General features: G+C 34.9%; 1 protein-coding gene across 1 annotated transcript in view; it reads left to right on the top strand.

Moving 5' to 3' along the window:
• Positions 1-15,563, top strand: part of EFCAB11 (EF-hand calcium binding domain 11) — a 61,460-nt gene that overhangs the window by 44,064 nt on the left and 1,833 nt on the right. The window contains 1 exon segment of the mRNA XM_017728929.1: positions 11,327-11,531. Coding sequence (XP_017584418.1) covers positions 11,327-11,426 — 100 coding nt within the window. The 3' untranslated portion in view covers positions 11,427-11,531.

Here is a 15,563-nt window from a genome sequence, read left to right as displayed (position 1 = left end):
AAAAGGGAACCATGAGGAACATTTTTCTACTGCTCCTCTCTGGTTAGGACTCTCTTGAAATAAACTGTTTCAAAATAATCAGCCTCTTTTACATGCCATTCGTAGTTCATTGGCTATGTCAAATGCTGTAGAGAGGCTGGAAAAAAAGGAGCGGGGAAGACTCCAATGCTCATAATGTGGATTGTCTAACAGTGACAGTAATGCCCTTTCTATCCCATGTCCTGAAATAAGTTCAGGTCATGACAGGTGATTGGTAGTACCCAGCTGAAAGTGTAGGCAACAAGAATATGATAATCGAGATCTAGCAAGAATATATTTTGAATGCGATGTTGGGTTCAGATGTGTGCTTATAGTGCTGTCTTAACTTGTGAAGTTCAAAGCATAAACTCTGCTGCAACATGGCAGCTGCACAGCAATAAGCAGATGTGCATTTGAAAGCATGAGAACCAAGCAGGCTGTTCACGAAAGATAAACACTTAAGACAGGGAGAAAATTGCATTGTTCGTCAAAGAGGACATTTGTCACTTCTTTCCAAGTTTGCACCATGGGTTTGCAGCCTTGGACAGATAGGAGAGCTCAATTCACCACCTCTTAGCTTATTCATGTGCCCATGACCTTCAATACTCAAATTTAGTCTTTTTATAAAAACAGAATCCTGTGTCCCAGAGTATCTACTTTGTCCCTTCTAGAACATTGTCTCAAGAATGACTTAGAGGAATGAGTATTGGAACACTATCAGGCCTCTGTTCTTTTCCAGAGTACGCATTTTATTGGAATCTTTTCAGATCTGATTCTACCTAGCTTACAAGATCTGAGAGTACAGCTTTAAATAATAAGAAAAACATTAAATACATATATGCGTATGGGTTTTTTCCTCCAGTCTAGAAGTTAGCTAGAGAATAGTATTCTTTTTAAATACTAGAATAAAAAAACATTAAGATATGAAGGAGGAAAAAATTATACACTGAATTTAGTTGCTTGATGATGTTTAACTATTTGCACTTCTCCAAGGAACATGGGGAGATTGCAGGTGATCAGCCACTTAAACTGGAGCTTTAGGTGGGTACATGCCCTCCTCTGCATCTACAAAAGCTGGGTGAGCAAGGTAAACAACTGTCACATAGTGGACCCTTGGCTCAGCAAAGTGATGTCTAATGAGCAGTCTGAAAGATCTGGCAGCAGTGGAAAGCAGGGTGACCATTTGCCACTTGGAGTTTAAGGAAGTTTTAAACTAAGTTCCAATTTAGACAGCACTTCAATGTACTAATCTACTCATCTATTTTTGATTAGGTTTTTTCATGTTTTTTCTTATAGGTATGAGCTCATTTCCTTCCCAGGTTTTGTCTGTTGTATTTTATAGTTCCTTGTTAAATGTGACCCTCAAGCTTGACTGGCACTTTTAGGCAACAGCAGTAGATGAATACTAATGATAAAAATAGTTAAATATGTAAACCATGAAGTAAAGCATTTCATTTTTTCAAATAAATCTATTCAGAAGAGATAAAAGGATGAAAAATATTAAATACTTTATAGATATCTAAAGATTTTGTTTTTCAATTCCCTCTTTTCTTCCTCATCAGGCAAGTTAGTACCATGGAACAAATAGTCAGTCTCTGAATCAGCCTCAGGGCTTTTACTGAGTAATTAGAAGCTCTAAAGTTAGTTAGGCATCTAGTTCTCAGCAAGTATGATGATTTTAAAGCAGTTACACTTAGTGAAATGGGAAGAGCTGAGGAATTCTATGATCTTTTGACCTAAGTATAGTGATTGAGATTTTTTAAAATATATTTGCTTGAATATTTGTACATTACAGGCTATATAGTTTAACTTGTTTTTCCCTAAACATTTTTGGTTTATTCTTTATTTTATCTCTTCTTAACCTTTGTTTCTGGTTCTTGTTCAATAGCTCTTTGATACAAGTAACAACTCTATGGAGCTACACTATGGTCGTGTCAGCAGTGCCTGATGGAAACAGGAATTTTTATTTCCAGATGATTTTTTGGCAGGTTAGGTTTCTGCATCACCTAATATTTTAAGTACTCTTTTTAAAGAACAGATACGAGGACTGAAGGCAGTATTCCAGTGTTGGTGTTATACAGGGCATTTTGCATCTGCAGCATAAATACCACTTCTCCCTTATTTGTGAATAAGGTTCACTCTTTATGTCGACAGATTCTTAAAAGCTTGTTTTTCCAGAAAGATTCCAGAGCTCTGTATGGTCACCTTTCTATGATTAACCTCCCACTGGGGACACATTTCTTTTTCCTAGGCTTCTAGTTTTGACTGCAAAAAGTGTTTTGTTTGAACAGGCAAACTTAATGCACAATTCAGCCCATTGTATCCATGTACCTTGCCTTCCACATTACATACTATTGCATCATTCTCTGACTAATCCATAAAAAATAAAATTTTTTATAATATGATATAGCATTTTATCATTATATAGTTATTATATGCTATATTACACATTAAATATTGCCTAGTAATAATTAGAGAGTGTATTATAGATTATGTGGTACATAAAATTATATTATTAGATATTAATATAGTACATATATTATTAGTTCTACTTAATTCCAAATCAGTGATTAAAATATTTGTTAATGATATTGTTCCAACAATTGCTCATTAAATAAATCCACCACAAGCACACATGTTTGGTGGTGGTTGCAAATGGCAATTCTTTCTTGAGCTCTGAAAGGCATTTCTTATTTTACCTATAAAATCTGGAGATCCTTGTAGATTTCAGTACATCTGGTCTAAGGGTCAGATTAAGAACAAGTAGTAAACAAGACTCACATAAGCAAGGGTTGTTTATATTCAAAGGTCAATAGTTTTTCCTAAGTGAAACAGAACAGGAAGATGTGAGAAGACAAACTGCAATGGGCAGTTGCACAACCAAACAATTAAAAGTGAGGCAGAAAACAGACATAGAGGCTCAGAGGTTCTTCCATGGAGTTTTCCTTGTCATTAGAAAAAGAAGGCAGACGTGGTTGAGTGGAGGGGATCTGGGATAGTTTGGTCACTGAGAAGCATTCACAGACAGAAACTGACGAGTTACTCTACCCAAGTACCACTACTGGCACAATGGGATCAACCACGGCATTGGTGATAAGGAATTCAGAAAATAGAACCAGTCAAGAAAGAAGGGACAAAATTTGGCAAGTCTAGGGTGTCCAAGACTGTTTCCATTGTTCAGAGAGAAGAAATTCAGGGAAAGTACACATCAACGGATAAAGTATATTGCAGGTAGAAAATAGGGCATCAAGAAGAAAGTGTATTACAGTTACTGAGAGCAGTAGTCAGGCAGCACACATAAAAAAAGAAGGACAGTATTTATTACAGAGAAGAAACAACTGAAGGTAGTATATATTGTTGGTAGAGTTCTCCCCTCTGTTAGTAATTCATTTGTTGTCCACTTTTGAAAATAATTGGAAAACAACTGAATGGCATTGAAGGTAAAGGGAAGTGCATTTCTATATTAAAAGTACAATTTAAATGCTTCCTGATGCTTGTCTACCTAGCTGAAAATTCTGACTGCCATTACTCTGATAGCATGTCCTGTTTCAAGAAGCAAAACCAGGGGGATCTTCATAATTTTTCCGTGTTTACTAAAGATTGGAATGGGTTTTCTCAACATTTAGGTTTTTAAAGAAGTGAAATTAATATACACATTAGTAACAACACAGCTGTGAAGCTCTGCAGGAATCCCATCAACAAGGAAGCAAGCAGGATGACTAGAAGAACCAGGTGGTTAATCAGAAGAGAAGGCAGCTTGTTGAAGAAGTTGTCAACCCTGAATCTTCAATGGGTGGGTCATTTTGTCATCAGCAGGGACTACTTACATTAAGTGTCATTTTTGCTCTCACTGCTCAATCAGTATGACAGCTTTGGTTCTAAATGCAGTGAAAGTCGTGGCCCTAATTTAAATTATTCCCTGATTATTTATTTAGAAATATCAAATAAATGGAAAAGCAGTAAAATTCAGATGTACTAGATATAATCAATTTTTAATTCTGGATGTAAACTTTATTCTTAAACCATTGAGATTATACATGTGGTCAATTTCTGCAGTCTCTAGCAATTGTTTTCAGGTTATTTGGTGGTGGTATTTGTTTTCTGAATAGTTTTCATGTCATGAGTTTCTTAGAGTAATTCAAAACTGAAATACAATATTTCAGGTCTGTGTCATCATTGTATAGTTTAATGTATATTCAAGTGATGTTTCTGTTTACTCTCTGGAATTGCATTGCAACAATATGGAATATTTTTATGAATCTGTTTGTTTCACAGGCTGCTGCTTTGAAAGTCTGAGAAAACGTTCTGATCTTTTGATTGCTGTTTCCATAAGCAGTTTGCATATGAGGTTAAAAACAACAGAGGTGTAGGGGGTGTAGGTTTCCAGTTAATATTATTTATTTTATAAAAAGTCAGTAAAGCAGTCATCTCTGACTCATGGCAGGCAGACAACATGTTATTCTACAGACATTTTGGCATTGTTCAAGTCACAAGGAATAAGTTAAAACAAGAACCAACAGTATGAGAGCCAAGTATCATGTATCTGTATTACTCTGAAGCTTGGTGCATCAAGGAGAGCAGGGAGAGTGTTGTAGCAAGTGGCTCTATAGAGCAAATGAATATTGAAGAAAAGGATGTCAGTACAAGGGTTAAATAGAGTTTGCATACAGTAGACAAACATGATTTGGAAAATTTTATCACTGGGCCACATACAATAGATGATAAAGTTTTAACAGAAAAGCTGGTTTCCTTGGAAATTGAATCCAAACTTTCTGACTGAAGCAGAGGAAAGATAGTGTCAAAAATGTAGAGAAGCAGTAAAGGAAAATTGCTGAATCACAAGGTAAGTAGCATTTCTTCAGTACTTTAGCTTCCTTGAAAACACAAGTTAGATCAAAATGTAACATAATTTGGAATTAGTGAAAAAGGCAGTGGGATTCTTAGGTCCTTTCTCCCTGTGAAATCACCATGGGTTTTCTGAGTAGGCTGCTCCCTATGACATTCAATTCAGATTGCATTAAATGATACAATGAGAAAAGTTATTTTAATGGAAAATGGGCTTTGGATTATCACAGACATATCAGAAGAGTGAAAGGGAGACATCATTATACTTGAAATTAAGCATTAAAGAACTATGACCAGAATCATATAATCACAGAATGGTTTGGGTTGAAAGGAACCTTAAAGATCATCTTGTGCTAACCCCTTGGACATGGGCAGGGACATCTCCCACTAGACCAGGTTGCTCAATGTCAAACCAACCAGGCCTTGAACATATCCAGAGATGCAACATCCACAACCTCCCTTGGCAACCTGTTCCAGTGTCTCGCCACCCTCACAGTAAAGAATTTCTTCCATATATCTAAATTTCTCCTCTTTCAGTTTGAAACCGTTACTACCTGTCCTATCACTATGGTTCCTGACACAGAGTTCACCTCTGGCTTCCCTGTAGGCCTCCTTCAGTACTGGAAGGTTGCTGTGAGGTCTCCACACAACCTCCTCTTCTCCAGGCTGAACAGCCCCAACTTTCCCAGCCTGTCTTCTTAGGGGAGGTGCTCCAGTCCTCTTATCAATTTCTCTGGACTTGATCCAACAGTTCCATGTCCTTCTTATTTGGGGGTACCAGAAGCAGAAACATTTGCAAAAAGGACTCCAGGCCTAAATCATCCATAGCATTTGAAATGTAGGAAATATTTAATGAGACAATAAAGGTATTGTGAGAGCAGCAAGGCAGTACTGCTGAACGGCTCACAGTACTCAAAAGCAGTTCAGATACAATCTAGCATGTTAATTCAGGAAACTGCACTCCTTAGCAGTTTCCTGAAATAATTTAAAGAAAATGCACAACTTTTCTTTACTCACAGTATACACCTAAATAATGAGATAGCAGGGAACCTGATTATTGTGGATTTTGGAGAGTTACGATAGAAATATTTATGAATGCTTAATCTCATTTACATGACTAGAATAAATAGTGAAAAAATTCTGCTATTCATGGCATGTCCTAAAACCAGGGAAATGTAAGTTGCAGGGAAATCATGATTTGAAGACCCAGCCTGTGTGCCTGGCATGCTTCTGTCTCTAAATCAGGAGGACTAGTATATAATATTACTGAGTCTTTCAGTGTGGAAGAAAAAATATGGACAATTAAGAAAATCACTGTAGTTCATGGACTATAGCAGAAATAATTTACTTATACATATGGTATATATCTCATTATACCTTCCCCTGCTTAAAAAGATAGTTGTTAAATAGCAAAGCTTAAAAGGCCATGTATTATGCCTTCACATGTAGGCATTTGATAAATTGCACTGTGTGTGGAAGGTAGGAGCCTCTGTAACTTGTTGTTTCTCACGATACCTCAGTTAACTAGAAACCAAAAGTTTTTAGAAACAAGCATATAAAATTTCCTCAGATTTCAAAGTCTATGACTTTTAAAGAGAAATGGTAACTTTTAGTGCTGTTTTACCCAAGTTTAAATGCATAGTTACTGGTTTTAAGTCATACATTAGAGAAGAATTTATTTGGAAAGTCAAGTAGCCAGTTCTAGGACTTTTATAGTTTTTTTCTTTGTTTTTTTGGGTTTTTTTGAGCAGTAACCAAAATGAACCCCTCCTCATGTAGAAATGCTGTGAGAAGGAACCTGGATGTTTTCATTCTCAGTGGTATATCCATTATGTTATATTTGTCTTCCTGTATTTAATTTATATGATATATCTGACATTTTCTCCTCATTGGTCTCTATGAAAACTTCTGCCTGCATAAAACAGATTAAATGAAAACTCCCTTCCCAAGGTCAGCTTCAGTTTCTTTAAAGTCAAAGTGAGAACCATCTGTCTTTAGTAGTAAAATTGATAATTGCTAAGAATGTTGGCATAGTGGAGAAATATAAGATAATTTGAAGTTACCTTCTTACTTATAAATATCTGGTGTATGGCTATGGCATCAGAGATCTGAGCACAGTTTTATTTATCCTGGCTCTTACTCAGCTTTACAGACGTCCTACTGAGCAAACCTGTTGAAAACCAACTCAATGGCAGTCTCTGCTGGCTCTGCAGTGCATTCACTACTCTCCTTTTTAAGTAATATAAAAGATTGCTTAATTCTCTGATTACCATTTAGGACAGATACTGAATTATCCAGATAAATACAGGGTAGAATTGCAATCTCTACTGTATATTTTGGCATGTTTTATACTGATATGGATTAATGAAAAAATTATTTACCAGATAAATACAGTCTATTTCTAACTGCATGACTACTTTAAGAGATAGGGCCTATGAGAGAGTCTTTCCATACAAAAAGAGGAAATATTATGGCCAAATTCTGTATTTATGCTTTTATTTCAGGAACCTCAAGATCTGACTATATCTAAATTGTTGTGGGGTTAGTTGGAAAAAAGCTGAAGTGACTGATGAATATATGTAGCCGTTTATAAAATAAAAAAGCTAGGCTGTATTTTAATGTGTATTCCTTTCTAAGAAGTACTTATTTCAGTGAACTAATAAACATAAAACTTCAAAAGGCAGCTTATATTAAACATCAGTCTTTCAGGTTATTCATTTACTCCATTCGGATTTATGGTTAAAATATTCCTGTCAGAAGTGTAAAGTACCATTTATTTAATCCAGTTTCCTATGAAAATACACTTAGGTGATTTTGGAAGACTTCAATTACCTAATTGTATAAGAGAATAATTTATATCTCACAGTCAGTAGCTTGAGATGCTGATTATTACTCAATTTTCAGTGAAAGATCAGACAACCTACCCGAGGCACTACATACCTTGAAATATCTCTTATATTTTGCTAAAAGTGTCAAATGAATAGTGACCTGTGAAATAAAGATCAATATGCCGTGACATAGTATTTTCATAATCACAAGTATGAATTCATCGTTTGCTTCAGCTAAATGAAAATAAAAATTTAACACTCCAAGGCTATCTCACTTTCAGATTACTTTTGGCAAGATTCCAAAAAATCCGTAACTTTTAAATAGACGTAGCGTTTCTTTAGATTACCACAGCTAAATACTTACCAGTTTATTTGTCATTTATTTACAACATATTTTGCTAATCTCTGCTGAAAGGCAGTTCAGAAAGTGACTCTTAATTCAGAGTCAGTTAGTGGCTTTCAGGGTGTTGAACAAATACCATGTAAAGTTGGGGGCCATCTTTCAAGAGCAGCTTCCAAACATTAAAGGTGTGATTTATGCCTGTAACTCAGATATTTTGGGTGAAATCTTTGGCTTCTGAAAATTAATAGCAAAGCTCCCAATAACTTCAGTTTAGCCAGATATCAGCATTAACTTCTAAAACACTCATCAAGTGATCTTCCAGCACTAAATTCTGAGAACTCATCATAATATTAAAAAACTCCAAATTTCGCTATTTGGTTATTATGCAATCTCTCACGCATTTAAATCTGTAATTTTTCTTTGAATGGTCTGAATTACTTGCAAATAGCATAGATTGTAACAATAATTACTGTCTGTAAAATATTTTTTTTGTTAAAAAGTTGCTCAGTGGTTGATCTTTAAACTAAGATCCGGTTTATGCACTCTTTGATACATGGAGTCACTGAGAAGGGTACTTCAGCTATAAAGAGCATCAAATGACTTGCAGGTTCAAAAGAAATAAGAGGCGATACTTAATCATAGAGCAGGTGTTCACACCTTGGGCTTCACAACAGTTCAAAAAGCTGTTAGACAAATCCATGCCATAAATATACATCATCATGACATGCAGATATACATGTGTGGTTTAGAGACTCCTGAATGTGCCAAGGGAAGGTAAATAAAGGAATTATCACTTCCTATGTCCCTTGGTAAGTTACCTTAATAGCCCATCAACCTCTTTTTTAAAAAACCCTCTTATTTAAGTTCAGAGTTTTCCTAGCTTTGGCTTCAATTTGCACCTATGTGTATGTCATTCCTTGTAAGCATAAAAAGGTATTCACTATCCAAAATACATTTCCTAGAGAAATATTTGTAGTCTTGATTTGAATGGATCAGTTCTCTAATCTCTTAATTATCTTTTTTTTTTCCCCCCACAGAGTATTTTAATGTCTTGTTATAAGGCATGCTAGGCATGTTTTTTGGAACTTGTATAGTTACTGTTAATTTTGTTTCTCAATTCTTTTAAGTTCCTCAGTATCCTTCTTGAAGTACAGGCACTAGAAAATAGACACAGTATTTCCTTCCTAATTTTCCTAACACTGTATTCTGAAATAAAATCTGTATTGCATTAGATTTAGATATTATCCTGCTTATACATTCAAGGATTGTACTCACACTCTTAGGTAAAGCATCGCAGTAAAAGATGATCTTCATTTGATTACTTTCTATGACTCCTCAGCCTTTTCAGTTCCTGCTTCCAGGACAGCATCTCCATCTTGTAATTATGACCTGCATTTATCCTTCACTCGTGAATAAGCTTACATTTCTTTGTATTATGATATGTGGTATTTAAAAGGATCCTTTTAATCAAGAAACTGTCTGGTCTATCTCCAGCTATCATGTTGTCCCTAAAGACTTGATTAAGGGTGACCATATCTCAAACGTGTCCTTACCTGAAAAGAAATAGATTGTCTTCATTTTTTAGTCTTACACTAGAGCCAAAAATGAGCTGAAGGAATTTAGTTTAGGCATTTCCATAATGTCAGGCTGTCATTTCATATGTTTATGGGCATGTAAGGTTCATCATTGCACCATGAGGCTTGAACATTGTCTGATCAAGTCTACTTCACAAGAGGTTAATAGTTCATTGATAGTGAAATTAAGCACTAGTACAGGTTGCTTAGATGAGAGGAATCTTAGCAAACAATGTTAAAATTTCCAAAAAGTTTGGAAGTTGGTAGTCTGAGAGATTCTTGAAATAAATGAAGTTTAAAAATATTTATTGAAAGGGCGAAAAAAAATTTTTAATCTAAGTAGAACTTCTTCAGGGAAAAGGGAAGGACACAGTGCAAACTGAAGTTCTGTATTTGAGGCTGTTGTATATAGATTATTTTCCTTAACCTTTACTAGGTTTTTCTCAAGGGTGTTTTTAGAATAAGAGTCAAACAGGACATCCTATCCCTTTGTGTAAGACTTTCTTGAAAACTGAATTACCAAACAACTTCTTCACTATAGAATTTCTTTGAAATTTCCAGAGCATCCAAAGGATAACAGAATGTCCCTCTGCTAAAGAGCATGGACCATTTTGGAATTTTCAGTTTTGTCTATGTAGAAGTTACATCCCATTTTGCATGCTGCAAGGTAGCACGAATATTACCATTGAATGTTAATGGTGATGGCAAAGTTTGCAGCACTATAATTCCAGCAATCTTTTTGTCATCTGTAATTGTTGACAGTACTAATAAATTTTAAATTAAATTATTAATAAAATCAAATTGTTAATTAAATTAATTGAATTATTAATAATTAGATTAGGAATAAAGCTATGGTCTGGACATTGGTGTAAACCAATGAAATATTTTTCTAAATGATGAATGAATGTTGAAATCCAACAATTAATCAGTTTTTTAATTATTTAACTTTTGTTAAGTGCATTTCTAGTAAGAAAGCTATGGAGAACTAAGACAAATACTTTACAGAATACCATTAATATCATTTTGTCAGCCTAATTTATCACTGCATCAAATAATTTTGCCAAGTGTATTCAATAAAACTTAGCCCTGTGTGTTAATGTCATTAATTGAATTGCTGTCTTCTACCAGCTTCTGTCTCAAAAAATAAATATTGACAGCTTTCACTTTTCAGAGACCTTTTTTGACTATTGGAATATTCACTTTAGGATATAATAGCTTATTTTTCTTACAGTCACAAGGAGCAGTTCTTCTGTTAACATAATCTTTGTTTCAACATAAGCTTGCAGCATGTGAAAGGTCATGGGGCACTCAGGGAAATTTTAAATGTCAGCTTGCACTATCTTAAGGCCTAGAGGTCTTGGGTTGCATGTTGTACTATGAAACTTTGCCACAGGTGATTGAATTTGGGGAATTGGGCATGAGGTGTAGGATCTAAATTAGTGCTAAATTAGCACAGGTCATATTGTAATTAACTTTTAACTCCTGTTGAATATATATCATGATACTTGTTCTTCTTTTTAAAAAACTGAGCTCCTCATATAGATGCACTATAAAAAACAGTAGAAAACATTTTTTACTTCATTATTTCTTTGTACAGAATTCAAGTTTTAGGACTTGAGCTCTTCAGAAACAATATGGTGTTGGATATCTACAGCTAAGTATAATGTCTGTTTTACATAGTCTTTTGGGTTTTAAATACCAAATCTCTTCCCTTACAGAGAAGTCAATCAGGATTCTGATGGCTGCATCAGCTTCAAAGAGTTCGAATCTGCAATGAAGTACGGACGAGATGAAGTATCACCAATGTACTTTGCCTAAGGAATATTTTCTGGTAAAAAGACAAAGTGAAAACTTCAGATCTCAAGATATTTAAAAATCAATGAAACTTCATTTGTTCCAGCCAGCATTTTAAGAACTTTGACTGTAAGTGTAGCTCTGAAGAACAGCCTTTGAAGATTTACTGTTGACAAGTTGGGTGTATTAATTTACATGTGTATATGTGTGTAGAATGCTTAAAATATTTGAAATCTCAATTGATTCATAATCCCCCCACTTAGGAACTGTAACTCTGTACTTTCTCTTTTTGACTTCACAGACAAAAAAGGAGCAATTCTGATTTCCAGTTACTGTGAAATTTACTTGTTCACTTTTTCAACAGCCCTTTGTTGACAGACCAAAATCTCTCACACATATAGAAACATGTAGATTAAATTTATTTACAGCAGATTTAAATGCCTGTTGGTTTTGGGTTTTTTATCAATAGTGTATTTGTCTTCCCTTTACTGTTTTACTTACATATATTGTTCTTTTTTATACATTGAACATTGCTTTTAATTTAACATTTAATAGTTAACTGGCTATATGATTTAGTTCTGAACAATTACCAAGAACTTTTTATGTAAGGAAGCAAGCATAAATACTCAGCTTTTAAAAAAAATTTTAATGAAGTTAAAAATAAAATTTTTAAATGTGCATCATGGACCTCAGTCTCACAGGCTGAAAATTCTGTGTATTCAAACCTTCAGCTGACTTTTAGGCAAGAATTTGGAGATATACATATGTATATACACTAGCAAGATCACAGAACTTCCCAATAGTTGAGGGACAGTATAAGGTAGAAGCTGTCATTGTCTACTCAGTTGTCTTACCCTCTCTCTCTCTCTCTCTCTCTTTCTCGCTCTCTTTTGTCCAGTAACTGGGAGATGTTCTTACCTGCTGTAACTTTATATACATCCATCCAAGCTGTGCTATAATGAGAGAAATATTTTTTATTCAATTTATTTTATCTGTGATCACTTCCTACTGTCTTCTTGTGTTCATATTAATAGTGACAGAAAATAGGGATTTCATTATGGGCACTGTCTCTGATCATATGCCCCACTCCGTGGCTTCATTTCTGTTTTCCTGCCAGTTTTTATGTTGCTTACAGTAGAGATTATTTTCTTTTTAAACTGTCCAGAAGCAATCCTCTCCTAAAGAGAGCCTAAAGACTGTAGCATATACTTAATACTGCTGAAAATAAATAGCAAAATAACAAATAATAATAACAATCAGTAAGAGGAAGACAGTACCAATTTTACCCTTAAGTCAAGAGTCTCCAATTTCTTTCAGATTTCAGTGAGACATCATTCACATTTACAGGTGAAGTATTTATAAAATGATATCTATGTTTTCTGTTCCTGTTACATGTATGTTTCTCTCTAGGTACAATCAAAGTGAAATCTTTCTCTTTTTTAATTCCAAGGCAGGTAACATATAAGTAATGAGAGGAAGTTGGTAACACTGAGTGTATCAGCAGATATACCTGATTCTGTATATAAGAACCAGGTATCTGCTAGATGAAATGAGTTGTAATTCAAATATCATGCTTTAGTTGCTAATCAGTGGGAGCAAACTGGTGTTGCCTTTGAAAGGTGATGGTAAGACATGCTAATAGTTTGGAGCTTTGCCTTAGAAATGCCATTCCCCAATAGATTAATGTTTTCATAAGAGAATCATCATCATAGATGTTAATTAGCAATATCATCACATGCTCTTCTGAGATGCAGGAGATTGAATTATTATCCCACAGGGATAGTTGGTACAGGTCTATGCACAGCCGTGAGAAAATGTAAGACAGTTTGCTGTGTTACTACTTAGACTGTATTTTTTTGTTCAGTAGACCTCAGTTTTCTTGGTGCCTAGACCCTGTACCCTTCCTAAACACTAAATCCATGCACTATTATTTTATTGTGATAGATTATTTTATCATTATTTATTATTTTACTTATTTAAAAAAAAAATATTTAGTTCATAAGGAGCAGTTAAAAACACGATGGCCTCCTTTTTTATTTCTAGTATACCTATGATTTGTTGTCTAAATAGTTGACAATGTATATGCTATATTGTACAAGTATAATATTCCCTTAAATATTTTACCAAACAGAAAGATCTTTATATGCTTTTAATAGTAAGAAATTTACATATCTTGTCTATGTGGGAAGGAACTCTAGAGAGGAAAGTGCTCTAATCTCCTTTATTTCCATATGTTCTCAATCCTCATTTTCTCAAGGACTTGAAAAGGTGCTGTGAACTTGAATTGCTGAGTCAACATAAACTCCAGGAGAGGCCAATGAAATTTTTTTAAGATGTTGGAATTTTTTTTAGAAAAGAGCAGATCTGTATTAAAGGATGATAAGTACTCTCATTTCTCCTTCCATGGGGACTGACAGAAAGAAACTGCTGATGACCACAGTGAAGTGGAACTGAGTAGTCCATGGTGACTCTCTTTCTCTTGAATACTTGAATGGAAATTAATTAGTAGTTACTGCTTGTCTGGGTTTTGGCTAGCAAACTGCAGAAACACTTCCGCCATGGCTAAAAACAGGTAAAATCAGGAGTGACATTTACTAGGTGGTGGCCTATTCTCACTAATGGTTTGGGAAAATAACAAAAGCAGTAGCTACCCAGCTGTTGGTTGAATGAGGCTACGTGCTCTTCAGTTTTGTTTTCTGCTGGAGTTAGAGCTCGACATCAAAGGTCAGCATGGAAGGATTGGCAGAGCCAAGAGCGACGATCAACCACAGCCTACCAGCTGCAACTCTGGCAACTCAGTTTAACTTTGGAGTGACATAAAATGAGAGTATTCACTCATTAGCAGGTGACGTTCTTATCTGCAACATTTCCAAGAGTGTAAGGACATCAATGATAAAAGTGATATGAGCCGAGATAATAAAGTTTTTTTGTTTGATCGCTGCCGTCTTTGCCCCTAGGAGCCAGAACTGTCTGAACCTCCAGAACTGAAAAAAAAATGAGTTGCAGTAGCTAAAGAGCCATTGCTCTCTACCAAATAGTTATTCATGTGCCTTATGGAACAGGGGATGTTCAGGATTTACTTACCAGAATGTTATACAATCTTTTCAAAGTTAATGAGTACATTTGCTTTCTTACTACATAAACTTTTTCTTGTTTTCTGACACCTCATTTACTTAACAAACAAGATTTCCTTGTTAAAAGTATCCATTAGAAAATATTTACTTTCCAAGTGAGTGATCATCTGTTTAAATTATTTTCAAATGTATCCTTTACATGCTTAGCCAATTGCCACCATCTTATAGCAAATAGATTATATAACCATAAATGTTATCAAAGTATATTTGCTTTGTTCTCCTGGGGCTTCTGTAATTCCCTATAGCTGATGAAATCTACTATTCTGTAATTTCCTTTTAAATGATTTGGATGGTTGACTTTTTACCATGGTCTGTACAGACAGCAAAAAGGGCAACCGTTTTAAACTGAACGAGGGTAGGTTTAGTTTGGACAAGCTCAGAAAAGCTGTGAATGCTCCATCATTGGAAGTATTCAAGGTCAGTCTGGATGGGGCTTTGAGTGACCTGATCTTGTGAAAGATGTCTCTGTTCATGGCAGAGGGATGGACTAGATGACCTATAAATATCCTTCCCAACCAATCCCATTCTATGTTTCTATTGCTTTATTTATAGAATGAACAATTGTAAAACTGTGGTCTTTGGGCAACATGACATTCCTGATGGCCTGCCCAGTGTAGTATACTGAAATCTGGGAGAGTTTTCACTGAAAAATAATTCAGACAATTAAGCCCAATATCAAGATTGGCCACACATAAATATATTTTTTATCATTTACTTTTTTCCCCCGTCAAGTAATATTTCGCCCATTTATTCATTAATCAGAAGAATAAAAAATAAATAAATATGTGCAGTACATCATAGAATAGGCAGTATTTCCCTATAAGGTTCCCAAAATAAAACTTTGTGTAATGATAGTACATTAAGTTTGTGGCAGTGTTACTGTGTCTTCTATCTTTAATCAGCTGTGTGGGTGGTGGCTGACTAGTCAGAGTAACTAGCTGACACATGAAATGTCACAGTTCAAAGAAAAGCTTTGGCATGACTCTCATTTACTATAATATATCAGCTTTACACTTCTCTGGCAATG

Source organism: Corvus brachyrhynchos, unplaced genomic scaffold (genome assembly GCF_000691975.1).
Source record: "Corvus brachyrhynchos isolate BGI_N302 unplaced genomic scaffold, ASM69197v1 scaffold1, whole genome shotgun sequence".
In the NCBI taxonomy this organism is placed as follows: Eukaryota; Metazoa; Chordata; class Aves; order Passeriformes; family Corvidae; genus Corvus; species Corvus brachyrhynchos.
The sequence above is the reverse complement of the archived record's forward strand: the minus strand, read 5'-3'. Positions and strand labels throughout refer to the sequence as shown.